At 44.8% G+C, this 27969-nt stretch overlaps 2 protein-coding genes across 9 annotated transcripts in view; one reads left to right on the plus strand and one right to left on the minus strand.

Annotated features, from left to right (window-relative positions):
* The window catches only part of ARHGEF4 (Rho guanine nucleotide exchange factor 4), a 296513-nt gene extending 292340 nt beyond the window's left edge, over positions 1 to 4173 (plus strand). For 5 of the 6 annotated variants that reach the window (XM_043576411.1, XM_043576412.1, XM_043576414.1 and 2 more), the window contains 4 exons: positions 461 to 592; positions 1360 to 1603; positions 2315 to 2392; positions 2980 to 4173. In XM_043576411.1, coding sequence (XP_043432346.1) covers positions 461 to 592; positions 1360 to 1603; positions 2315 to 2392; positions 2980 to 3131 — 606 coding nt within the window. In that variant the 3' untranslated portion in view covers positions 3132 to 4173. The remainder of the gene's footprint in view (positions 1 to 460; positions 593 to 1359; positions 1604 to 2314; positions 2393 to 2979) is intronic. The other variant, XM_043576413.1, reaches the window with a different exon arrangement.
* A 729-nt stretch (positions 4174 to 4902) lies between these two features.
* Positions 4903 to 27969, minus strand: part of FAM168B (family with sequence similarity 168 member B) — a 38035-nt gene continuing 14968 nt past the window's right edge. For 2 of the 3 annotated variants that reach the window (XM_043576419.1, XM_043576418.1), the window contains exons 3-7: positions 26691 to 26774; positions 12271 to 12413; positions 11958 to 12135; positions 9944 to 10069; positions 4903 to 9503 (exon numbers count right to left, since the gene is read on the minus strand). In XM_043576419.1, coding sequence (XP_043432354.1) covers positions 9957 to 10069; positions 11958 to 12135; positions 12271 to 12413; positions 26691 to 26774 — 518 coding nt within the window. In that variant the 3' untranslated portion in view covers positions 4903 to 9503; positions 9944 to 9956. The remainder of the gene's footprint in view (positions 9504 to 9943; positions 10070 to 11957; positions 12136 to 12270; positions 12414 to 26690; positions 26775 to 27969) is intronic. The other variant, XM_043576420.1, reaches the window with a different exon arrangement.

Raw genomic sequence — 27969 nt, forward strand, 5'->3', positions numbered from 1 at the left:
GTAAAATTAATTTTAATAATGTTTTATTTAAGTCAGCATATCCAAAGTGTTTCAATGTGTAAGCAACAAAATCATTAGTGAAATATTTCACATTCTTTATACTAAGTCTTCAAAATTGGTGTTTACTTACATGACATCACAATAGGGATCAGCCACATTTCAAGTGTGCACATGACTGGCCGTCACTGGCCCCATTTTGCAGAGACAACTAACTTGTAGGTTAAACCACCTTTTTACTCCTTAACACCCCACTGTGCCCACCACTGCCTTGGGCTTCAAGAGCAACCCCTCCCTCTGTGGCCTGCTGCTCACTGCAGACCCTAGCCCAGTGGGGGCCACAAGCAGACCAGGCCAGTGGGGAGCCTGCCCAACTCATGACAGAGGCAGGGGGCAGTGCCCAGTGGAGGGGGCTTCCCAGTTTGGGTACACTCAGCTCATAGTGTTCCTTGGGGTCCACCAGGGGGAAGATCTCCTGGTCAGGAGTTCGGAACTCATCTACTCGGGGGAGCTGACCCGTGTTACACAACCACAAGCCAAGAGCCAGCAGAGGATGTTTTTCCTCTTTGACCACCAGCTCATCTACTGCAAGAAGGTACCAGAGCTGCTGTGCCCTGCTGGACAAGCCGTTCAGAGCGGGAGTGGAGGGGGTGAAGCTGGGGGCTGGGAGTAGCTGCCAGAGAAAAGGAGCCACCCACGTCCTGAGGACGTTCAGTACAGCAGGCCCTTCCCCGTTCAGGCCCATAGGGCCAGGATGAGGATCGTTGTTTGTGAAGGAAGCCAAGTAGCCCGAGGACCATGGGGTGGCCCTCACAGTCTGACCAGCATCCAGTGCTGTTGAGAACACCCTCCTTAATGACCTAGCCTCTGCTTGCTTCTAAAGCCACCTCAGCTCCCCCTGAGCCCTGGCATCCTCTGCTCCTGTTGCCTCTTCTTTGCCGTTAGCTTCTGCTCCTCTCAGCACATGGTCCAAGTGGCCCTGTTCAGGAAGCCCTCCCAGTCAACTGATACTGGGCCCGGCCCGGTAGGCCTGGTACTCTTCTGTTGTGCAGTATGGGGCCTGACCCACTGTCTCCATGGCTGCCTCTCTGTGAGGCAGTGGGTGCCCTCCAGGCTAGTCAGTAATTTCACTGAAGGCACGAGGCTCCTCCAGCATGGGTTCAGCACACAGCTGTGGGCCACACCACACTCTGCCCTTGTGAGCTTACCACCTGCTGGGAAAGTGGGTGTGCAGCCCGCTGGCCCTTCTGACTGCAGGGCAGGGGGTGAGGCATAAATAGGTCAGGAGAGTGGTTCAGAGGCCTGAGAGGTAAGGACTTGAAAAGCAGGATATAGAGCAGGAGCTCACAGAGTCTCTGGTAGGACCTTCTCCGCCGGGATGTGCTGTACTATAAGGGCCGAGTGGACATGGATGGCCTGGAGGTGGTGGACCTGGAGGACGGGAAAGATCGAGACCTCCACGTGAGTGTCAAGAATGCTTTCCGTCTGCTCTGCGGCACCACGGGAGAGAGTCACCTGCTGTGTGCCAGGAAGCCTGAGCAAAAACAACGCTGGCTCAAGGCCTTCGCCAGGGAGAGGGAGCAGGTGCGGCTGGACCAGGAGACAGGTGCGAGACCCCACTCAGCCTTGATCCACTGTGAGGGCCCACCCAGCCCTCCTCACCCCTGAATGCAAGGTCAGGACAACCTTGAGACTGCGAGGTAGCCATGTGCCACAACCCAGGGCAGCTCGTCATTTCAGCCCCAAGGCATGGCATGGTCTGTTGGCCTGTCCAGGTTTTTCTACCACACACACTCCATAAGGTGGGGGCCTTCTTAGTTGCAGAGACCTGATGAGGCCCCTTTCCAGCACAAAGCATTCAAGTAGGATTTGGGCATGGGCTTTGAGAAACCTCACCCACCCCAACATAAGCAAGATACCTCCCTGCTGCATTCCATGGATCCCTGGACATCACACTCAGAATGACCAGATTGGCTCTTGGTCTGGGAAAGAGCCTCCACCATAGTGGAAAGGACACTAGATGCTGAATAATACATCAAGGACTGGGTCTGGGTGAGAGATGGGGCAGGGCAAGGATGTAGGGAGGGCCCACTGAGCATCTCCTCTGCCTGGTTGGCCAAGGCAGGCTGGCTGAGCAGGATACTGAGCATCTGCAGCATGATGGGACACCAGACCCTGTGAGAGATGCAGGATACACCAGGTGCCGAGAGGCACAGGACAAGAGCAACACTGGCTGGGGAGGGGGAGGAGGTAGAAGTCAAGTCCTCAAAATAAGAAGAGGTCAAGCAGAGGTCTCATTTGGGGTCCTCCCTCCCAGGCTTTTCCATCACCGAGCTGCAGAGGAAGCAGGCCATGCTGAATGCCAGCAAGCAGCAGGCCACCGGGAAGCCCAAAGGTAAGTGGATGGTACCCTACCTCCTCCCACAGCAGCCTGGCCCTACTACCTGATCAAGATCAAACTCCTCTCTGACCCCCAGAACAAAGCCAGCTAGCATGTAGGTCCCATCTGCTGCCCACTGCCCTTTCCAGGTGTTTGTTCCCAAAGGTTGGTGGTAAGGGGCCACTGGTGACAAAGCTTTAATCAGTGTGCAGTTGATAATTTTGCTCTCAATCCCCTCACATCCCCCAGAGCAGTAGCATTAATGACAGCACACCTCCCCAGGCAGGACTGCTTTCTGGCAGGCCTCCGTACAACCTCCTGGCAAGGAGCCCATATCCCCATTCCAACAGAGCTGATAAATGCCTGGCACGGGGCCTGTGCCATGGAGAAGCTCCAGGGCCCCACACCATCCCAGGTTTCCTGGCCATCCCCTCTACAGTGGCTCAGGCCACTGGATGTGGTCAGCCCCATGAAGGAACTTCCCTCCCATGGGATGGGACCCATTCCGCCCCCCCCCCCCCTACCAAGCAGAGGCTGCCATTCTGCCACATGACACCTGGCTCCCTAGGCACCTATGATCCCTGCTTTCTTTTCCTGCTCAGCCCTCAGCCGGCCCTACTACCTGGCACGCCAGAAGCACCCGGCACTGCCGGCCAGCCTGCCCCAGCAACAGGTCTTGGTACTGGCAGAGCCCAAGCGGAAGCCATCCACCTTCTGGCACAGCATTAGCCGGCTGGCACCGTTCCGCAAGTGAGCCAGCCCCCACCTGACAGCACCATATGGACCTGTCCCTCCAGTGGGCCTCCAGCTTTTTCTCCCTGAGGCCCACACCATGTGGCCTCCTCTGCCTGTCATGTGCACTGGAAGTTACAGGCTGAGGGAGGGAACTGCTCGGTGCCCCATTCTTTGTTTCTTCCCCACCACTGGTGCACTGAAGACACCAGCTGGAGGGGCAGGGGCCCACAGCGGTGAGCCTTCCGCCATCCTCTGGACCTCTATGGGGCCTCCTGGGAGCCACAGCTCAGAGCCACCAGCCAGGCCAACACGCGTGAGAGGACTGGCCATTCTGGACCCTCTTCTCTGGACATCTTATTATCCCTCCTCCTGCTGTCTCTGGGCAGACTGCCTTCAGCCCCTGCAAAGTTGGGCTGTGTGCCCCTCTGTCCTCCTTCAGGCCCCTGGTCCCCAGCTGGTGGTGCCAGGCAACTTGCATCCCCAGAGGGTGGGAACCGGAATTCTGTGCACAAAAATGTCAGGCCCAGAGCCCACCTCTTTTGCCTCCCAGTCCCTCTCTAGACACTCCTGGCTGCTGGACACCCTCTTCACTTGTGATGTGTTTATAGTGGAAAGAAAACAAAACCATAGTCACTGCATACTTCTGTCAGGGTTTGTGACCAGTCCACGTGTAGTTGTGGGTTGACTCCAGAACCTGCTCCCAGTTTGTCTGGATTGTTCTGTTTTTCTAACATTGGGGAAAAATAATTGTTATTAGTGACACAGAAAGATTGCCTTACCCTAAGTGAGTGTGAGAAGCCATAAGGACTGAATTCTGTAGCCCAGCATCCAGGACTGACCCACTAACCCAGAGTCCAGTGAGCATGTGAGTTAAGAGGGAAGCCCATGTCCTGCCGAGAAGAGTCACAAGTACAGCCAGAACCTGGCTTGTGGGTGCGGGAACACTGAGTTGCCCCTCTGGCCTAAGGGAATTCAGCAGCATGTACAGTCAGTCACTCTTGCACTATACCTTCTCCAAGCCAGAAGCCACATTTAATTTCATAAAGAAACATGAAAAATAACCTGTCGGCCCTGGTTTTTCCATTTGTGTCTATGCATTTTCTCCTTTGCATGCTCCATCCTTCCTATGACAGTTACCTTTCTCTGCCCTGGGCCTCTCCTTAAACACAAAGGATGAGCCCAGCATCGCCCAGTGTGGTGGGAGCTCACTTACTTGCAAACCATACCCTCAGAGCTTTGGTGGAAAGAAGCGAAGGTGGCGGGAGAAATGCTTCAGACGCTCAGAAGGAGCTGCGAGGACAGCATGTGGTCTGGGAGCTGTCCTGGTATGGGATACAGCTGGCTCGGCTCCTCCAACCACAGGGGCCTAGAAGCCTGTTGGCTCCCTGACTGCTCCCAGAGTCCATGTTTAGCTGAAGTTAGCAAATGTGAATTTGGGGGATTGGCAGTCTGCAATCTTTCTGGGTTTTAGCATCCTCTTCAATGAAATAGAGAAGAATGTGTCCTCCAGGATGGGGACCAGGACACAAGACCAAGAGAAAAGGAACAGGGTCAGCTTTCCTCCCCTTTCCCCTGAGGAAGCAGTCTTCCCAAACTGTTGCCTCCACACACCCTTACACACCGTGCTGTCACAACGCCACACAAGGTCACCACGGCCCAGCACAAGGCCTTCTGCCCCCAAACCCTGCATGTCCTAACTAGAAAGAAGCTACACCACCTTCCAGCCAGGCCATGCCACCTCAAAATAAACCCTACAGGAAAAAAAAAAAAAAACCATAAAAATCACACTATGCAACACAAGTCAATCTTTATTGAAAACTGCAGTATTAATACATAACAAGTCTTGTTACAATAAACGTGCTTTTAAGAATTTTAAATCTGAGCTCTACTCATCAGATTGCATAAAAAATTAAAATAGTATGAATTTACACTTAATGGAACTGGCTCAGGATGGATGTTCCATTCCTTTGTATTGATTGACACCGTAAGTTCAATGCAGAGGTGAGGGATGCCTTTAACAATGGAAGACAATGCCGACATAAGCTTAAAAAAAGTACCAAGAAAACGGTCTAAAAAAAGTATTTAAAAATCATTAAAAAAAAAAAAAAAAAGGAACCATTTCCTAGTCAGTCACAACCCACGTGGATCCTTGGGACCTCTCCTCAGAGCAGCCATCACGTTAAACCCTGCCAGGAGCACAGCAGAGCCCATCTATTTTACTGACCACTAGTCTACACAAGGACCCATGGGAGACTGACAGGGCTCAGGAGGCCCAAACGAGACACCTGTCATCTCCAACACAACAGCCCTGGGAGCACACATTTCCTGAAGCCCACTGCAGGTTCCCTGAACAGATGCCTGCCTCTCCTCTGTCTCCCTGTCCCAAGTGAGAAAACTTTAAGATTACTCCTAGGGTTTTCTGTTCTTCAAATGAATGTGGGGGGGGGGGGGGGGGACGACAAATCCTCTAAAACACGTAAGACCAACTTTGCAACTTTCTACCCAAAATGATCAGACCCTCCTCTGCAGCGCGTCATCTCCAAGTCTGTTCAAAATAGTCTGACGCACCTTCAGAGAGCTCAGGCTGAATAATAAACAGCTCAGGGGAAAAACACAAATATTTGAGATATGCTAGAAACAGCTAAGAAGTCTGCCCTTCCCCTGAGCCAACCACACTCCTCTCTAGAGAACCCCCCCACCCTTAGAAAGCACCAGAAAGAACCAGAAGCTGCCCCTCACCCTCCAAGCACTTGCCCTTAAAACTGCCCATGAGCCTGCTGAGGGGTCAGACAGGCATCCTGTCCTGACTGGGCAACACCCAGGTTGGCGACGACTAGGGTATCCAGCCATTAGCTGCCAGGTGGGGAGAAGGTGGCCCAACCAGTCAGAGTAATACTGTTTCCAAATGTGTACAGGAACAGGTGAAGAAGGGTGGATTTCCTTTTGAAGTAGGCCCTAATATTGATGTGGTTGGTGTGTGCCACCCTTTCACCACCAACTGGCAGGCACACTCACAGAAACTCATGTGCCAGATATCAGCATATCCAAAATGCCGTAAGAATATATTTCCTCTTATTACAGAAGCGATGGTGCCACCAGATGGAGCAAGGCACTGTACGCCGAGAGTGGGAAGGGCAGGATGCTCACCAACAAGTACCCAGCCCAAGTCTCAAGACCTCTCTCATGTCCTATAAATACATTTGCATAGCACTCAAGAAACAGATTCACAGAACAGCAACTGGTAGGCCTCATTAACCATACCAACAAGAATGTTCTGACAAGATTTAACACAGAAGACATAAAAGGTTCTGGAAGCGCCTTGCCTTCATGCCTCCCACGAATGGCCCTGGTCCTGATGTTGGCCTCACTTCTCAGAGGCAGTGGGTTGATGGGAACATTGCTCATCACTAAACACTCAAGTCACCAGGCCCAGATCCAAACAAAACTTCCATAAGCAGAGAAACAGGCCTCCTGAACCTTGGCAGAGAGGCTGTAGAAGATTTTTTTTAATTATCCATGATGATGATGTTCATGTTTAGAGGAATTAGGTCCTTGCCTACCTGTCTCCACTTCCAAAAGAACCATAATTCAGCTGAAAGAGTATCAAATTAGGAATGTCACATACAAAAAAAAAGGCCATTTCTCTGTTCCACAATTATGCTTGGGATATCAAATTATGCAATTTTATAACAAGTTCTATTCCTTAATTATTTTTACTGGAACTGCTGTTAAAATTACAATCTATGATAGTTTTGCTACTATTCATATGTCCAGATTCTTACCTACTAGATAAGATTTACCTTTCATTATATTTGGTAGCTGATGCCCTGATGTGAAAAGATTTCCACACAGATGTATTCCATTATGCAAAGGTATTTGATAAAGTCTCCCAACTCACCTTCACAAAAGGGAAAAAAGATTTTAAAAAATTATAGGGGGTAAAGTGTTTATGAGCTGATGTAAATGGGGGCAAAATGCAACCCAACCTTCTTGCTCTTGAAAACACTATTTAATTCAGTGCTTGTGAAAACACTCACCCTGTGTGCACCATGTCTCAAGCAAGCCCAATGAAGCATCCAATATAACTTCTACATTTGAGTGACTCCACCCTTACACATAGGATGTGTGTGTGTGTGTGTGTGTGTGTGTGTGTGTGTGTGTGTGTTTTCCCATTTTGATGTTTAGGGCTTTTTTAAAGCATACACTAAAATCATATTTTCTCCTAATCTATTACACTAAACTGGGGAAATGGACTTTTCTGTTACTTGATCAGTTCAGCCCTGGAACCCTTAGAACCTCATGGATATTATAAACCATCCACCGTACAGATGGAATAACCAGCACAGAGCTAAAGTAGACACAAACTGTGTGCCTGGGGTACATGGTACACACACACACACACACACACACACTCTCTCTCTCTCTCTCTCTCTCTCTCTCTCTCCACACACACACTCTCTCTCCACACACACACACACACACACACACACACACAGACACACGTGGGTTAAGTGCTAATGAAGCAATTTAAGGTACTTATCAGTAAGCACACTATGTTAATAGACATTAGGAATAAGGAACCTTCTGTTTACAATGATCCATGCAAAAATATTCCTAAACTTCTTATAAAATAAAACGTGAAAAAAGAAAATTATGGGGTACTTACTATAAAAAATAAGGTTACCAAAGGCTCAGGGGTCAGGTGTCCCACTCAGGAAATGGGGCCAAAAGCCAAACCAGTGCCAGAGCCCTGACCTAGCTGCCAGAGACGTAAGAGCAGGGTCCCCTCCCCAACCAAAGCCCATACACTTGAAATGATGGGGTGAATAGGAGCACACCCACCCCCACCTGACAGACTGCTGAAAGGGAACAAAACCCTCACCCTCCCACCCCCTCTGTGAACAGACACACTCCCACTGATACAAGCTGGGCACATTTAAGCAAAAAAAAAAAAAAAAAAAAAAAAAAAAAAAAATCCCCTTCATTTCTTATATACAATATTCTGACTTTCAACACAAATTCCTTTCTAAATAAATCCTGGCAGGCAAATGCATTCTGATGCTGCCTGGGCCCTTGCTGTCCATACCTGCTTTGTGCTGAGAGCCCTCAGCTACAGATGGCAGACAAGGCTCACAGACCAGAGGCACCAGCCCCTCCCTCACACCTCCCCAGACCCATCTCCAGAAGTCTCCTCCAGATGGCGTCAGATGACAAGGCCCCTTCAGGTGGATGGACTGAAACACAGCCACAGCCCTGCCTCTCTACAAGAAACAATTTCAAATCAAGTTTTGTTCCCTTTTAATAGTTCTTTTAAATATTTAACTTTCTTCGTAACAGACAGCTGAAATCTTTGCCCTTCGTTGGTGGGGGAGTGGTAGAGGACAGCAATGCCTACATATGTTTTCCGTACTGAAACTTCTGGGGGCGGGAGGGACGAATGGTTTTCTAAGCTAAACAAAGGAGAAACCAATACCTCCTCCAAGTGTGACTGTTTCTCCTTCACACATCTTCCATCCCAGGAAAATAATTTAGTTCTACATAAGACTTTCCCAATAAAGACACAGAAAACCTCATCTCTACGTGTAGGAGACTTGTAATGAAAATTGAGATGGCAGAGAAAACTGCTTTGCTGATACACAACCTCTTGCCCCTAACTGTACTGGCCATACAACTATACTTTCATGATCATCTCTAAGAATGTCCACACCACAGTGTTTAGGCAGGCCTAAACGGCAAGGAAAGGGACGTCCAGAAAGCTGGCTGTGCCCCAGGCAGTGGTGGCCCACCCTGCACTTTCCCTGTCCCTGCGACTCTCTTCCAGTGCAGTCAGTGTGAAAGAAACAGATGGCTGAAAACTCAAAGTCCACGTTACCAACTGGCAACCCACATCAACCCCAAAGGCTGAAGAATCATCCAAGGGATTTCAGATACTCTATGAAGAAATTCACTTTAACACTTATAACTTGAAGACTCTGCATACATTACAACAGTGCATTAGTGATACAAGTTGTAAAATGCTTTTCCATTCCTTTGGGTTTTGCATATGATGGTTTTGCATCAGTCACTGCAGGTAGATTGAGCAAGCTTTGTTTTTTGTTTGTTTTTTTTAAACATGCATTCAACTAGATATGATTCAGAATAGATTAATACTCCCTTTTTATCATTACAGTTAGCTAAAAAATTGCCAGGCAGCCCACAAAACAGGAATTGCTTTAAGACCAACCCACAGAGTCAGTTGGAAACTAATGGCGCTGGGACCTGCTGGGCCGGGCCAGAGTAGTGTTAGCTAAGTGTTGAGAGCATTAAGAAGAAAGTCCAGGTTGGAGGCGCAAGGCCTGCAGCACCAGCTGTGGAACCTCCAAGATGTGACTGCACAGCTCCATCCTCAAACCTGGCAGGGGGAGAAAGACAAACATGGTCACACGGAGCACCCCTGGCACCACTGCTCCAAAAAGGAATTTCACTTAAGTCAAGGAGGACAAAACCCACTAGGACCAGAAAGGGCAGCAGTGGGAAAGGCCACTGCTCCTGGTTGCCGCACACCTTAGAGAGACTCCTGGTTACAACCAGAATCCTAGTTCCTGTAGGAGGCAGTAGGAGATTAGAGCACAGACTAGGAAAGGAACAAAGTATATAGTGTACACAGCAAGTACTCAATGGTTTCCTTCCTTCTACTTTCTAAGAGTCCAAATAAGAACAAATCTTTAAATGCCACACTGCCCTTGGATTAAGAGGGGCATTTAAGCATTTTTCTTGTTAGTGCTTAAAATATAGTAGATTTGTCATTCTGTACTGGAAAAAAAGCCAACCCAGGTTTCACCAGTCACTTACATTTGCAGGGTGATCACCACTGAGGGGGCACGTAGCTGTAGGTGGGCGTTCCTGGGGCCCGATACGTGGGCACAGTGACTGGGTGGGGGGCAACAGGAGTTGGGGAGTGGGCGGTCAGCAGGGTACCTGGAAGAAAGAGCAGCTGTCTCAATGGCAGGCAGCACTACCCACATGAGGCTAGCCTATGTCACCATGCAGCTCCATGCTGCCTGAAAAGAGAGCTCTGGCTTGGCCTGCTTTAACAGGAAGAGGCGTGGTCATGACCTAGACTGCTGTCAGAATTCAGATCATACACAACTCAAAGTTGTATAAACACAGCAAGCTCATATGATAATGTCTGTAGAAGGCTCTGTGCCTTCCCTTCATATAAGCATACTCAATGATTTTTGCAGATCAGATGATAATCAACAAATTAATCATTATTTACCCTTAAAAAGAAAGATATTCAGGTGCCTGGGTAGGTTAGTCAGTTAAGCACTGGACTTCAGCTCAGGATCTCACAGTTCATGAGTTTGAGCCCTGCATTGGGTTCCTCAGGGACAGTGCAGAGCCTGCTTGAGATTCTCTTTCTCTCCCTCTCTGTCCCTCCAAACACCCCTCCCCAAATAAATAAGCTTTTACAATGAAAAAAATTTTTAAAAGGAAGGAAATTTGTCCATGCTACCATGGATGAATATACAGGATGTCATGCTAAGTGAAATAAGCCAGTCACAGAAAGACACACCCAATAGGATTCCACTTACATAAGGTATCTCAAGTAGTCAAACTGATAGAAAGTAGAATGGTGGTGGCCAGGGGCTGGGGAGTGGGAGGGTGGGGCAGGGGAAAAAGAGAGCTGTTATTTAATGAGCACAGATCTTCAGTTTTGCAAGGTGAAAGAGATCTGTTTTACAACAATGTGAAAATACTTAACACTACTCAACTAATACAGTTAAAAATGGTTAAGATAGTAAAAATTAAAGAGAGGGAAGGAGGGAGATTCTAAACTACATGACCTTGTAAGTACATGAAGATAAATATATTTTCCCTGTATCTGCAGAAAACTCAGCAACTCTGAGTCCATCTGTAAATCAGCATAACTTACAACCTAACAGCCTCACCCTGCTTTTCTTCACTTCCCATCTTCCTGCCCACAACCAACCCAGGGCCTGCCATCTTTCCCTTCACGTGCCTCAAACATGCAGTTTGTCTGTGCCTTCACAAAAAAGTATGGGAAAACCAAATACAAGGGAGACTCTGAGCAGAAACACACATGGTATCCTAATACACCTTTCTCTCTGGCACAATCTCCCTATATTGGAGTTAAAGGGGGAAAAAAAAGAGAGAGGGAGGGAACAATATTAAAATACACACACACAGCCATGGGCAAGCAATGACATCTTCCGTACTTGGCTGCATGCCACAGACAACCCATATGCACACTGGGGGCTCACAGGGAGATATGAACATCCTAGCCAGGAGTCTCATCTCTCTGTGATATATTTTCCTGAGCAATGGAAAGGAAAGCCTTGGGAAATGGTGACCAATGCCAAAGATTTTCTATAAGAGGCTGTTATGTCCATGAACACAAAGCCAGCTTTCCTAGATTCATGCAAACACCAACATTCACACAACTTGCCCTGCAGCCTACACTAAAGGGGAGTTATCAGGAAGGCCAGCCCACCCAGATACAAAGTGATCACCTTCTGCCCAAGCTTGGTATGTTCACTGGTATGCTCCTCAGCCCTACTGCTAAGGGCTCAGCTCACCTGTCTAATACATTGATCACTATCCACTCATGCCCTATGGGGAGGGTACTTGGTTCTTGGCTGGTCACACCTCTCCTCTCAACCAAAAGAAGAAGGGGAAGAAATGAAAGGAAGGGAAAGAAGGATCATATGCTGTTCCTTTCCCAAAGAGTATGTCCTTCCACACAACTCAAGCCATTGAAAAATCAAACCAAGGGTCAGAGAATTAGTGAGCTCTCCCGTCTCCTGGCTCTCATAAAACAGGCAACCCAGGGTCAAGGACTCACCTGCTGACATGGCCATAGTGGTCCCAGCCACCATGCCCATGGTGACGCCATTGCCTCTAGGTGGAGGGATGGGAGCAGGGTACACTGTTGCTGGCATGCCGTTGGGCTGCACCACCGTGGTGTGGTGGATGACATGAGGGGGTGCTGCATACAGGGGCTGTGTGTAGTACGTGCCCTGCTGCAGGGAGGAAGAGAGACAAATACCACAGGGCTCCACACCTCATGGGTCAGAGTCCAGAGAGAACCAACCCTTCCCACACACACAATGCCCAAGAGCACTTAATTAAGAGACCCATAGCACACCCAGGCCTACCTGTGCATAGGGGCTCTGCTGGGGGTAGGCACTTCGCACAGGGTACACAGCAGTCTGGTAGGGGTTGGGGGAGGAGGAGTATGGTGGCACTGCCCCGCTGGTGGGGGAACAGGACACTTTGTAAGGTGTGCCAGGAGTGTAACCTGAAACAAAGAAGCCAGTGGCCAGTGAAAACCCAAGAGATTTCCTCTAAGATCAGGATCAAGACAAGGATGTCCCTCCCCTCTTACCACTTTTATTCAACACATTACTAGAAGTACTAGCGACAGCAACCAGGTAAGAAATAAAAGGCATCCCTACTGGTAAGGAAAAAGTAAAACTACCACTATTTGCAGCTGACATGACACTATATACAAAAAACTAAACACTCCACCAAAAACTGTTAGAATAGATGAATTCACTGGGGTGCCTGGGAGGCTCAGTCAGTTGAGCATCCAGCTCTTGATTTCAGCTCAGGTCATGATCCCAGGGTCAAGGGATTAAGCCCAGCTGTGGGCTCCGCACTGAGCATGGAGCCTGCTTGGAATATTCTCCCTCTTTCTCACTTTCTCTACCCTCCTCCCTCCCTCTCTGTGTCCTTCTCCCTAGCTCACACTCTCTAAAATAAAGTAAAAAAAAAAATTTATAACGAATTAATGAATTCAGTAAAATTGCAGGACATAAAATACACAGAAACCTGTTGCATTTATATACACTGATAACAAAGTAGCAGAAAGAGAAATTCAGAAAACCATCCCATCTACAACACCAGCACCGAAAACAGTAAAATATCCAGAAATAAATTTAACCAAAAGGGTAAAAGACCATATACTCTGAGAACTGTAGGACAAACTGATGAAAAAAAACTGATGACAACACAAATAAATGGAAAGAGACACCACACTCATGTACTGGAAGAATTAGTATCATTAAAATGTCCATACTACTGAAAGCAATCTACAGATTCAATGCAATCCCCATCAAAATACCAATAGCATTTTTCACATAACTAGAACAAACAATACTAAAATTTGTGTATGGAACCACTAAAGACCCCCAAACAGCCACAGCAATCTTGAGAAAGAAGAACAAAGCTGGAGGTATCACAAGTCTAGATTTCAAGATATACTACACAAAGCTGTAACCAAAATGGTGATACTGGCACAAAAACAGACACATAGATCAATGGAACAGGATAAAGAGCCCAGAAATAAACCTACATTTATATGGCCAATTAATCTACAACAAAGGAGGCAAGAATATACAGTGGGAAAAAGTCTTTTCAACAAATGATGTTGGGAAAATTGGGCAGCTACGTGCAAAAGAATGAAATTGGACCACTTTCGTAAACTAGCCACAAAAATAAACTCAAAATGGATTAAAGACCTAAATGTGAGACCTGAAACCTTAAAACTCCTAAAAGAAAACAGGCAATAATCTCTTGGACATTAGCCTTAGCAGCATACTTATGGATCTCTTAGGCAAGGGAAACAAAAGCAAAAATAAACTATTAGGACTACATCAAACTAAAAAGCTTCTGCAAAGCAAACAATCAACAAAACAAAAGACAACCAAACTAGTGAACGAAAGGAGAGATCTGCAAATAAATCTGATAAGGAGTTACTATCCAAAATACACAAAGAACGCCAAAATAAAAGCACCCAACTGAACAGTGGGCAGAAGACCTGAATAGACAGTTTCCCAAAGAAGAGATCAAATGGCTAACAGACACATGAAAAGATGCTCAACATCATTCAATTCACATCAGGGAAACACAATCAAAAACCACTTTGTGAAGTGAGATATCACTTCACACCAGTCAGAATGGCTACTAACAAAAAGACAAGAAACAGTAAGAGCTGGTGAGGAGGTGGAGCAAAGGGAACACTGGTACACCTTGGTGGGAATGTAAATTGGTGCTACCAGTACAGAAAACAGTATGGAGGTTCTTCAAAAAATTAAAAACAGAAATACCATGTGATCTAATAATTCCCCTACTAGGTATTTACCCAAAGAAAATGAAAACACTAGTTTGGAAAGATACATACCCTCCTATTTTTATTGTAGCATTATATACAATACCAACATACAGAAGCAACCCAAGTACCCAAAGACAGAACAGATAAAGATGTCATGTATATGTATGTACACATACATCCACCCACACACACACACACACACACACACTCTCACACACACAGTGGAATATTACTCAACTACAAAAAAAAGAATGAGATGTCATTTCCAATAACACAAATGGACCTAGAGAGCATTATGTTAAGTGAAGTTAGACGGTGATAGGCAAATACTGTAAGATCCATGTGATTTCACTTATATGTGCAATCTAAAAAAAACAAAACAAAAACCAGAAACAGACTCATAAGTAGAGAACAAAGTGGTGGTTGCTGGGTTGGGCAGGCAATGGTAATGGGTGAAAAGGTGAGGAGGATTCAGAAGTACTAACTTCCAGTTATAAAATAAGTAAGTCATGGAGAGGAATAAAAAGTACAGCTCAAAGAATACAGTCAGTGGGGCGCCTGGGTGGCGCAGTCGGTTAAGCGTCCGACTTCAGCCAGGTCACGATCTCACGGTCCGTGAGTTCGAGCCCCGCGTCGGGCTCTGGGCTGATGGCTCAGAGCCTGGAGCCTGTTTCTGATTCTGTGTCTCCCTCTCTCTCTCTGCCCCTCCCCCGTTCATGCTCTGTCTCTCTCTGTCCCAAAAATAAATAAACGTTGGAAAAAAAAAAAAAAAAAATTTAAAAAAAAAAAAAAAAATTTAAAAAAAAGAATACAGTCAGTAACATTGTAATAACACTGTACGATGAGAGATGATGTATTCACTTATTGTGCTGTAGATATATACACTTATTGTGCCGTAGAGCACACAGACAGAACTGGATCACTATGTTGTACATCTGAAACTAACATAAAATTTAAAAAGAAAAGAAAAAAAGGCTTTAATTCAAACCCACTTTTGACCTGGCACAAGGAGGAACCAAGCAGTGTTCTAGCCCTGACCGCAGTCAAGATGTGACACCACTATGGACCAGTCCATCCTCCACAAAGATCTGACCTCATTTCCAGACCTGATACATGTATGTGTGTGTGGGGTAGGAGCAGGGGGCATTTGGGGGAGAAGGAAAAAACCAAGGAGAAAGTTCTACTGACAGTATACTCAACACAGGTACAGAAAAGATATACCTGTTTTGTAGGAATACAAATGGGTACACGTCTAGGGCACAATCTAGCATTAAATGTCTGTCTTTACATCCCATAAGTCCACCAAAAAAAAGCATAGATTGGAACAGATTCAACTGTAAAAATGCTCATCACAGTGTTTATCACAGCAAAATAAAGTTGGGGGGGGTGGGTGGGTGGGGGAGGAATTATCAAGCACCAGGGCTATGGTAAAAAGATTTGACTTAAGACAGTAAGGGGGCACCTGGGTGGCTCAGTTGGTTAGGCGCCCAACTTGGGCACTTGGGCTCAGGTCATGATCTCAGTTCATGAATTCAAGCCCCTGTCGGGCTCTGTGTTGACAGCTCAGAGCCTGAAGCCTGATTCAGATTCTGTGTCTCCCTCTCTCTCTTTGCCCCTCATGTTCTGTCTCTCTGTCTCTGAAGACAGAATCAACATTAAAAGAAATTGTTAGGGGCGCCTGGGTGGCTCAGTCGGTTAAGCGTCCGACTTTGGCTCAGGTCACGATCTCGCGGTATGTGAGTTCGAGCCCCGCGTCGGGCTCTGTGCTGACTGCTCAGAGCCTGGAGCTTGTTTCAGATTCTGTGTCTCCCCCTCTTTCTGACCCTCCCCTGTTCATGCTCTGTCTCTCTCTGTCGCAAAAATAAATAAACGTTAAAAAAAAAAAATTTAGGGGCGCCTGGGTGGCGCAGTCGGTTAAGCGTCCGACTTCAGCCAGGTCACGATCTCGCGGTCCGGGAGTTCGAGCCCCGCGTCGGGCTCTGGGCTGATGGCTCAGAGCCTGGAGCCTGCTTCCGATTCTGTGTCTCCCTCTCTCTCTGCTCCTCCCCCGTTCATGCTCTGTCTCTCTCTGTCCCAAAAATAAATAAACGTTGAAAAAAAAATTAAAAAAAAAAAATTAAAAAAAAAATTTTTTTTTAAATAAAAAAAAATTTTTTTAAAATAAACTTTAAAAAGTTAAAAAATTTTAATTACGTTATTGGACTGTGGTTAGAAGTGTACATATATTTTGTTATTAATTTAAGAGAGGGGCGCGTGGGTGGCTCAGTCGGTTAAGGGTCTGACTCTTGATTTTGGCTCAGATCGTAATCTCACTGTTTATTAGAGCCCCACAACAGACTGTGCACTAACAGCACAGAGCCTACTTGGGATTCTCTCTCCCTCTCTCTCTCTGATCCTCCCTGTTCACTCTCTCTCAAAATAAACAAATAAACTTAAAAAAAGAGAGAAAGAGAGAAAGAAAATGAATGACTCCCAGGAAGTACACCAGCTCTAAATGATGCTTTTCTCAAGTCACATGAAAGAAATCCCCCTTTGACAAGGACCAAGTCAGTCTTAGAAGTTCTTCTAACTGACCTGTACTTTGTGTGCCTAGGTTCACTCCACAGAATGCCCTTCATGGCGTTCATTATGAAGATGCTGATAAAGATGATACTGTCCAAAAGGTCACCCAGTCCCAAGTAGTAGAGCAGGTACAAACCCAGACCTGACTGTGAGTCCTGACTCCTTTGTCCAAACCAGGCAACTCCCAAGCTCAACTACTTTGTTTTCACCCTGAAGAGTGAAAAGACCCTTCCAGGTTTCCCTAAATTACTCTGAAATTCGTTTTAACTGCGAGGTTAACTCTAAGTGGCAACAACGAATAGCCACTCTCCTCAGGTGCAGTGCTTCCATCAACATGACTGGTCACAAGCGTGCCCACCATGCACCATCATCTCACTGATCCTAATACAATAAACTAATTCAGAAAAAGAAGAAGCTATTTGAGGAAGTGAAAACACACAAGCAACAAATTCATGACCTGGATGAAAAACTGGAGAAAAGAGAGCCTCTAAAAAACTTATCACTATTCCTAACAAGTAAGTCCAAGACCATTTTGTCACTGTTCAAACTGCAAAAAGAGCTTGGAGTTTTGAACTGCATACAAGGTGGAAACTGCCAACCTGAGCGAGCTTCCAGGAATACAGTATAAATCCAAAACAATGAAGACCCAGGCATACAGCCCTCCACAGAGAGGTTCTCTGATTCAGAATCACTCTTTTGGTCAACCACATGCACTGAAAGAAGGTGAAGTCCTTCACTCACAACCAATGAACGGTCAACCTACAATGCCTTTCCTTTCTTCTTCTAATGGAGGCCAGAGGCCTACTGTTGCACAAATCCCTCCAGCTGGCCCCAGGTCTCTTAAGGTGGCTTTTGTAACACCTGCCTCATATGTATGCTTTGTTGAAGATGGTGAGATGACTCCAAAAAGCTACTATGTGTATGCACCTGTGAGATTATGATTGAATGGTACATTTAAAATTTATGCATATGTAAGTTTCATGTGAAAACGAAACTAAAATAAAACTGCAAACAAATATGTATATATTTTTGAGAGAGAGAGCACAAGTGGGGGAATGGCAGAGAAAGAGGAAGAATCCCAAGCAGGATCTGCGCTATCAGTGCAGAGCCCAATGTGGGGCTCAAATTCACGAACTGTGAGATCATTACCTGAGCTGAAATCAAGAGTCAGATGCTTAACCAACTGAACCAGCCAGGTGGGTACCCCAGAGCTGCAAACAAATATTAATAACATGCACACTGGAGTAAATGGGGTCAAGTGTAATTGATGTCCACAACTTACTTTGAAACACGTCAAAAAGTAAGATGGACTGAAGGATAGACAGAGGGATACATATGTGATACAAGTAAAATGTAAATTTTAAATGTTGATTGTAGGGGCACCTGGCTGGCTTAGTCAGTGGAGCATGTGACACTTGATCTCAGGGTCTTGAGTTTGAGCCCTACATGAGGTACAGAGATTAAACAAATAAAACAAACAGAAATAAAAATTGATTTTAAAAGATTTTATTGTGGAATCTTGGCAGTCCACAAGAGGTTCAATGTGAATTTGTTTTCAGTTTCTCTGTATACTGAAAAATTTTCACAATAAAATGTTGGAAAAATAGTCACCCACTATTTCTACTAATGACAGCAATGGTTTTTAATGTAGGTTATCTTACTGCATATTCTTGTAGCTATGAGCTATGTCCTAACACTAACCAGAAAATTTTGTGTTTTTATATAGGCACCTTTTATCCAACACTCAAGACAAATCAGTTTCAAGGAATAAAACCCTGTCTCCCAGTCACGTTAAAAACTGAGTGTGTGCTAGACTAGGCACCTTCTTTTCGCTGCTGTTGTTTTTTATACAGCACTAGACCCACCGTGTCACACAGGAGACCTTCAACAGGAAACTTAAAATACACACACACCCCTATCACACGGCATCCAAAACTGACATGGCCTTCTAAAATAATTGTTAGACTTGTCAACCATTCACAATACAAAACCAAATACCTTCACTGCTCAGTCTTTTAAAAATATTAATAGCTTTCCAGATTCTCCTTTCCTAAAAAGACCATCCATAGCAATGCAACCCAGACAACAAAATGATTAGAGCGCTTCTCCTTTCACTCTCATCAAACAAGTGAGTCACCAATGGCTGACTTCCTCTTAGGGAAACACTCATGTATAGGGCCACTGTTCTGAGACTGCAAATTGTGAGGTGCCAAAAACTTTTTGTAGTAGAATAGATCATTTCTTCTAAAAGTACTATACACCACACAAGATTTTATATAGTAAGTTTCTGAGCATAAAAGATGTTTATTTAGAAAATTCAGAACAATAGGGGTGCCTGGCTGGCTCAGTCAGAAAAGCATGTGACTTTTGATCTCAGGGTTGAGTTCAAGCCCCATGGTTTGTGTAGAGATTAAATACTTAGAAAACAAATCTTTAAGAAATATTTAAGGGGCGCCTGGGTGGCTCAGTCGGTTGAGCATCCGACTTCGGCTCAGGTCATGATCTCATAGTCTGTGAGTTCGAGCCCCGCATCGGGCTCCGTGCTGACAGCTCAGAGCCTGGAGCCTGTTTCAGATTCTGTGTCTCCCTCTCTCTCTGACCCTCCCCCATTCATGCTCTGTCTCTCTCTGTCTCAAAAATAAATAAACATTAATAAAAAAAATTTTTTTTAATTTAAAAAGAAAATTCAGATCATAAAATGTGAGGAGGAAAGACCTGCACCAAAACACAGCACCATGAAATTTCAAAACACTGGAGACAAAAAAAAAAAAAAAAAAAAAAAAAAAATTACAGAATACCAAAGAGAAACACAGGTTATATTACAGTCAATTAAGCATCAGCAAAGTATCAAAATTCTCAGCAGCAACAAAAGCTAGAAAACAATTAAGCAATATTCTCAAAATTCTGGGAGGAAATAATTGCGAGCCCAGAATTCTATAAGCCAACTACTGAAGTGAGTGCAGAACAAAATGTCCTCAGGATATGAAAAATCTCAAAACTGTGACTCTCCCAATCTCTACTGGAAGACTACTAAAGGGGATCCTCCACTAAAACCGAAGAGTAAACTAAGACACGGAATCAAGCAGAAGGAAAGGACACGAGCAACTCAAGATGATGGAGAAGAATAACCCCCAGGATAAGGCCTCAACTAGGATACCAGGTCCAAGGAGGTCAGAGCAGTTGAAGAAAATAACCACTCACCACAGGATGCTCAAGTGGTCACATACCAGGAGTGGGAAGGAGAATGAGGTTATCTGTAAACTATGTGCATGTTAAACCTTTAATTTAAACAAGACAGAAACAGATCCCATGACTCCACAACCCAGTCTGTAAGGCTTTTCTCTCCTGTGTGGCTGCCATAAATGAAGTTTATTTTTTAAACAAACCTGGGGTCTTACTTCATGGACATAATTCAAATCTTCCCCAATTTATCCTCCATCCAGCCCTGCAGGGCAAAGCAACCAAGGAAACTATTTCATCACTCCTAGCAACATTTTTTCCTCCCTTTAAAATGTGTGCTGGTGGGGTGCTTGGGTGGCTGGCTCAGTCAGTTAAGCATCTGACTCTTGTTCTGCTCAGGTCATGATCTTGCAGTTCGTGACACAGGATTCCAGCCCTGTGTCAGGCTCTGTGCTGGCAGTGCGGAGCTTGCTTGGGATTCTCACTCGCTCTCTCTTTCTGCTCCTCCCCTCTCATGTGCACACCTCTCTCTCAAAATTACATAAACGTTTTTTAGAAAGTAAAAAAAAATGTATGCTGGTGGGTGGGGAGATGGGTTACACGCATGATGGGTAATAAAGAGAACACTTGTTGGGTTGAGCACTGAGTATCGTATCTAAGTAATGAATCTCTAAATACTACACCTGAAACTAATATTACACTGTATGTTAACTTACTGAAATTTAAATAAAAACTTAGAAAATAAATAAATATCCCCCCAAAATATGTGCTAATGTAGTGTTTGAATCACTTCTTAAATAGAGTTTACTACAAAGAATTGAATGTGTTCTTGGTGACTTTACATGATAATGGTAAATATTAATTTCAGATACTCATGACTAAACGGGGAAGTGTGAATGTGCATCCTCAGGGCCACGGGAGCCTGACTGTGCATGCTGCTTGCCGGAATCCTCAAATAGCACAACTGAGGGAACATGTGAATTCATTATACAAATGCCAATAATGAGAAAGAATGAAATCTTGTCATTTGCAACAACATGGATGGAACTGGAGGGTATTATGCTAAGTGAAACAAGTCAGTCAGAGAAAGACAAATATGTATTCTCACTCATATGTGGAATTTGAGAAACTTAACAGAAGACCATAGCGGAAGGGAATGGGGAAAAAAAATAGTTTCAAACAGAGAGGGAGGGAGGCAAACCAAGTCTCTTAAATACAGAGAACAAACTGAGGGTTGAGCAGTGGGGGTGATGGGCAATGAGGAGGGCACTTGGGATGAGCACGGGGTGTTGTAAGTAAGCAATGAACCATGGAAATCTACTTCCAAAGCCAAGAGCACACTGTATACACACTGTATGTTAGCTAACTTGAATAAATTATATTAAAAAGAAAAACATTATACAAATGCTAAAAATGAAATAAAATAACTTTCCCAGGAGTGATACAGTCTGGATTTGAGCCACATCTAGCTAACTCCACAGCCCAAACTCTTTCCAATGTATTCCTCTGATTCTAAGAAAGGACAGCCCACTCTGGCTGCATGGGTACTCAGCCTGTTACACTTGTCCATGAGGATGAAATGAATGATGCCTCCACCTACAGGTTCAAGTAATGGAATCTTTCAGCAAAAGATATGACATCTCATTACAAAGTTCTCTAAACCCTCATCATGTCACACTTAGAAGAACTAAGAAATAAGCAATATTAGGACTACTAACTCTCTGAAAGCCAATCTCCACAAACACACCACCTGTACTACGTTAGTTTTATCTACAAACGTGGTGTGAAGAGAACCAGAAGGCAGACTGAGAAAACAACAGCAATGGAGACAAACTTTAACTTTTTTATAAGGACAACTCTGGCTTGCTCATCAGGTGAAATGAAAGGCCCACGGAAAATGAAAATTTTTATTTTTATTTTTTACATTTATTTATTTTTGAGAGACAGAGCACAAGTGGGGGAGGGGCAGAGAGAAGGAGACACCGAATCTGAAGCAGGCTCCAGGCTCTGAGCTGTCAGCACAGAGCCCAAAGTGGGGCTCGAACCCACAAACCGTGAGATCACGACCTGAGGCGAGGTCAGACGCCCAACCAAGTCACCCAGGCGCCTCAAAAAGGCAAATTTTTAAATTCACAGTATGAAAACACTGAGTAGATCCTAGAAAAAGATGGGAGCACAGCCATGGCCCAGACTCAGGTAAGGTGGCTGAAAGCACTGCGAGACACTGGAAGGACCTTCAAAGTGCCTTTTATTTTCTCATTTGCAAGTTTCATATACATCTTTATCCTGGTTTCTTCCCAGATTATTTTTTATTCTCAGCTTACTTTGTCATTCACAAATTTCATATACATCTTTATTCCCAGCTTTTCCTAAAAATCAGAGGGTCTGACAATACTGCGCCAGCAGTCTGGCAGCTGACAACTCTGGCATCTATCAGCAAATGCTCCTCTGAATGAGGCAGCCACCGTTCCCAACAATGCCATTACTCCCACCTGCCTAACCCAGCCTTGTGGTTACAACAACCTGAGAGCAGTCATGGCAAAGTAGCAAGAAAGGACTTATCTCCCATGGGAGAAGATGGAGGACACCCAGAGGCTCCCACGGGAGAAGATGGAGGACACCCAGAGGCTCCCACAGGAGAAAATGGAGGTCACCCAGAGGCACCCACGGGAGAAGATGGAAGGTACCCAGAGGCTCCCACGGGAGAAAATGGAGGGCACCCAGAGGCTCCCACGGGAGAAGATGGAGGACACCCAGAGGCTCCCATGGGAGAAGATGGAGGACACCCAGAGGCACCCACGGGAGATGGAGGACACCCAGAGGCTCCCATGGGAGAAGATGGAGGATACCCAGAAGCACCCATGGGAGAAGATGGAGGACACCCAGAGGATCCCACAGGAGAAGATGGAGGACACCCAGAAGCACCCACGGGAGAAGATGGAGGACACCCAGAGGCATCCCACAGGAGAAGATGGAGGACACCCAGAGGCACCCACGGGAGAAGATGGAGGACACCCAGAGGCTCCCATGGGAGAAGATGGAGGACATCCAGTAGCACCCAAGGAGAAAGCTGACCAGATCTACAAACACCAAGCTTCCTCTTGGGGAGCTATACACGCTGGGCAAGGAGAATAGCTTTGCCAGCCTCAAACAAATCTGAAGGTTTTTTGGTAAAAGAATAAAAGAGTTGGAAGCTTTTAGTATGCTTTTACATTAACTTGTACTCCAAGAAAACATGAGAAGTGAGCTGCTCTAAAAAATTCTAGAATGTGACATTTTAGAGTGATCTGCAGCATGATCATACATGGTAACAAACAACTGATTCCTTTTTCTTTCTTTTTTTAAAACATTTTATTTTTAAGTAATCTCTACATTCAATGTGGGGCTCAAACTCGCATGCTCCACTGACTGAGCCAGCCATGTGCCCCACAAACAACTAATTCTTATGCATGAACTTCAATCCATTTTTACCACCATATGCAAAAACTAAACCAAAATGGGCCACAGACTTAAATGTAAAACCTAAAACTATGAAACTTCTAGAAGAAAATAGAACATCTTTGTGATCTGGGTTAGGCAAACATTTCTTAGAAATGATACCAAACATATGACCCATAAATTAACAAAATGATAACCTGAAAGTGATTAAATTTATTTATTTATTTAATGTTTATTTATTTTTGAGACAGAGAGAGACAGAGCATGAACAGGGGAGGGTCAGAGAGAGAGGGAGACACAGAATCTGAAGCAGGCTCCAGGCTCTGAGCTGTCAGCACAGAGCCTGACGCAGGGCTCAAACTCACAGACTGTGAGATCATGACCTGAGCCGAAGTCGGACACTTAACCAACTGAACCACCCAGGCGCCCTGAAAGTGATTAAATTTAAAAGCTCTTGTTCTTGGGTGCCTGACTGGCTCAGCTGTGGAACATGTGACTCTTGATCTCAAGGTTCTGAGTTCAAGTCCCACATTGGGTGTGGAGATTATGTAAAAATAAAATCTTTAAAGAAAAACATAAATTAATAAAAACTCTTGCTCTTTTAAAGACAATGTTAAGAGAATGAAAAAAGCTACAGACCAGAAGAAAATATTTGCAAATCATGTATCTGAAGAACTCTCAAACTCAACATGAAAACAAACTCAAAACTGATATACAGTGAAAGATGTACACACTCAACCAAAGACATTACAAATGGCAAATAACAAAAAAAAGGTCAAAATTATTAGTCGTTAGGTAAGTTCAAATTAAAACTGGAATGATATACATTACCACACACCCACTAGAATGGCTAAAATTAAGAAGAATGGCTACACCAAGTATTGGGAAGAACTGGACCTCTCACACACTGCTGATGGGGAACATAAAATGCTACAACCATTTTGGAAGACAGTCTGGCAATTTTTTACAAAGTTAAATATACACCTGCTTTAAGAACCAGCCACTCCCCTCTGTATTTACTCAAGAGAAACGAAAGCATATATCCATACAGACTTGTACACAAATCTTCATAGCAGTTTCATTGATAACAGCCCCAAACTGCAAATAATCCATACATTCACCAACTGGGGAATGGGTAAGCAAACTGTGTTATTTTCATACAAGGGAACCTCACAATAAAAAGGAATGAATTACTGATAAAGACTACATGGAGGCGCCTAGTGGCTCAGTCGGTTAAGTGTCATGATCTCATGGTTCGTGGGTTTGAGCCCTGCATTGGGCACTGGGCTCACAGCTCAGAGCCTGCTTTGGATTCTGTGACTCCCTCTCTCTCTGCCCCTCCCCTGATCAAGTTCTGTCCCTCTCAAAAATAAAATAAACACTAAAAAATTTTTTAAATTAAAAAAAGACTACAATACAGATGTTAATTACAGAAGAAGCCAGTCCTCCCCCCCCCCCCGAAAAAGTACATTCCATATGATTCATTTATACACAAATTTTAAAATACAATAGGGGCGCCTGGGTGGCTCAGTCGGTTGAGCGTCCGACTTCAGCTCAGGTCATGATCTCGTGGTTCGTGAGTTCAAGCCCTGTGTCAGGCTCTGTGCTGATGGCTCAGAGCCTGGAGCCTGTTTCGGACTCTGTGTCTCCTTCTCTCTCTGACCCTCCCCCACTCATGCTCTGTCTCTCTCTGTCTCAAAAATAAATAAACGTTAAAAAAAATTAAAAAAAAAATACAATCTATAGTGAGAGAAAACAGATCAGTGATCTCCTGGATGAGTGGTCCCATTTAGCTGTTAGAGAATTCAGTGAGTAATAATATAATACTACTGATCCCAGGAAAAGGATTTCTTTTACAGACCCCAAAAGATAGGCAACAAGGTAGCAGGTACTCTCTGCCATGTAGGAGAAAAAGGGTAATTAAAAGCTCCCAAAAACACAAAGCAATAACTATTTTGGAAAAAACAAGTCAATGTGGCAAAAAACTAGTCTCATCTGGGAAACCTTCATCTGGGAACATTACTCTGGCGTACGCAGGCAGGGAACATGAAACACAGGAGAAAGCTTGGGAGAAGACCAAGCCACAGAGTTCGACAGCCTATGAGCTACAAGCTGAACAGATACAGTTAGAGTAGGGACAGGAAAGGAGAAAGGGCGGGCATCTGGGTGGATCAGTTGTTAGGTATCCAAATCTGGTTTCAGCTCAGATGGTGATCTCACAGTTGGTGGCAGTCTGAGCTGGCAGCTCAGACCTTACTTGGGATTCTCTGTCTCTCTCTTTCTCTCTCTCTGCCCCTTCCTTGCTCATGCGCTCTCTCTCTCTCTCAAAATAAATAAATAAGACATTTTTTTAAAGAAAGGAAAAAGGCATAAAAGAGTCACAGAAGGAAGAATTTTATGATTGGCAAAATAAGGAGAATTCAAGGTAAGGACACTACAGCTATCTGCTTTTCTATCAAAGTGAACAGTGTGCGGCTAGGTGTTCTGAAATGAAAAAAGGGAAGCACCCCAGCAGACTCATAAGGCCAAGCCTTCAGGTCACTGTGGGCTACTGCTGCAGCAGAATCACGAAGTCCAATCTGGGTGAACAGAGCCTGCAACAAGCCCACAGCAGAGCGCAAGCTCACAGAGGAAAAGCCCCACTCTCTTTACAAGGTTACGACCCAAACCATGTAAACTTTCAACTCTATCACTGATTTCTAAAATCTAAAAATATTCTCATGCAGAGGAAGTAAGACAGCATGGGGAATATAATCAATGGTATTGTAATAGGGTTGTCTGGTGACAGATGGTAGCTATACTTTGTGCACAGCATAACTTATAGATTTAGGGAATCTAATGGAACATTGTTAACTATACTTCAAAGAAAAGAAGTAAAACTATAACCAAAGTGCTAAAATATGGGAGAAATCGGTTATCTCTGAAAATGTTAGCAACATGGAATTCCACCTATTAACCAGACAAAATAATCTTTAGTTTCTAGTAATCAACACTATTTCATAAATATGTATCCTGGCTCTAGTTACCTGCAACATACAACCTATGATTAGAATGAAGATCTACGTTGTGGAAGAACATGAGAAACGCAGTGTCCAGAGACCTCTACATGCAGTAAGAATAAAGCTTTTATTGCACTCAACAACAAGGCTAATCTTACGAACCAAGAAATCAACTCAACCCCAAATCCTAATTCTATAACCTCTCTTCTCAACACCCACCCACTTTACATTCTCCCCGGCCATGCAAAGCACTTCTACCACCCAGCACATACAGGATGCATACCTGTTTGGAAGGTAGGATTTGCTCCAGGGTACATGTTGGGGGAATAGGCAGGAGCTGCGGCCGCATAGCCCATGGGGAAACCAGCTGGAGAAAAACAGAACAATGTAATGTCACCACTTAAAAGAGTAACACAATTTTACAACCATGGCTCCTAGACCCAGTCGTTTTTATCTTCTCCACAGACTGACTTAAGGGTATGTATGCTAAGCAGTTTGTCACTAGGTGTCTCCTTTCCTCAGAATTAGGATGGGTCATAATCAAGTCTTTCAAACTTATCAGTTTTATTCTAGGTTCTCATCATATAATTTATTACTTAGCAAAAGTAATGAGAATGCTGAGAGATCGTGTCGTGAAGGGGCTGTAACTGGTACCACTGACACACGGAAATGGGAAAAATCCAATGTCACAACTCACTTGCAAGCAACCTAATTACAAATAATTACAAATGATGAATCTTTAATAACACTAAACCACAACCACTACTAATTCATGTGAATACAACAAAAACATCAAATAAAACAGTGTTACGGTCAAAATCCTAGTCACCAGGTGTCCACCAGCAGTGAGTAGGGCCTCAGTTCCTTGCTCATGGCCTCTTCACAGCCTAGGGAGCTCTGTAAGGCCCATGCCCAGGCATTCCCCTGACCCAGCTGGCTCACAGTCCAGAACACTCCATTCATGTGACAGCTGGAGCATTAGAAAGCCTTCCTTATATTCAGGGCACAGAACCAATAAAGATGACCCAGATTCACTAGTCTTTACTATTGTCTGTCACAAACTAGTTCAGAAAAGCTGTTACCTTCTCTATTCCTCTTGCCCTCACCTGTAAATAAAGTTGAAATGGAACAGCAGACTTCAAAAGACTCTGTGTTGAAGAGACTCAGAGAAAGTGTCTCCTAGGGATATTTAAGGCACTGTAGTTCTAAGAGTAACCAAAGTGAAAAACCACAAGGGTAGGAAGGTAACAAAGGAGAAAACAGAGTACAATTCCAGAAGGAAAATCTTTGTGGGTCTGGCTGTCACCTGTAAAGGTGTGGATAAAGTGCCTTACAGAAACCCCTGCATTCTCCAGCACAGCTTGGATGCCCTTGGTCTGCTGCATCTCCTGCTCCAGCAGTGGTCCTGTAGGCTCTACGGGTCTCCTCGCAAGGCAGGGGCTCCAGACCTACCACTCCCAAGGGATCCCTACTTGCAAGTGCCCATTTCTCATCTCATATACAATCCTCTGCTTCGGAGTCGCTTTCCTTTCTCAAAATTGATCTTCCTCTACCTCAGCAGA

This window comes from Prionailurus bengalensis, chromosome C1, assembly GCF_016509475.1.
Source record: "Prionailurus bengalensis isolate Pbe53 chromosome C1, Fcat_Pben_1.1_paternal_pri, whole genome shotgun sequence".
Taxonomy (NCBI): Eukaryota; Metazoa; Chordata; class Mammalia; order Carnivora; family Felidae; genus Prionailurus; species Prionailurus bengalensis.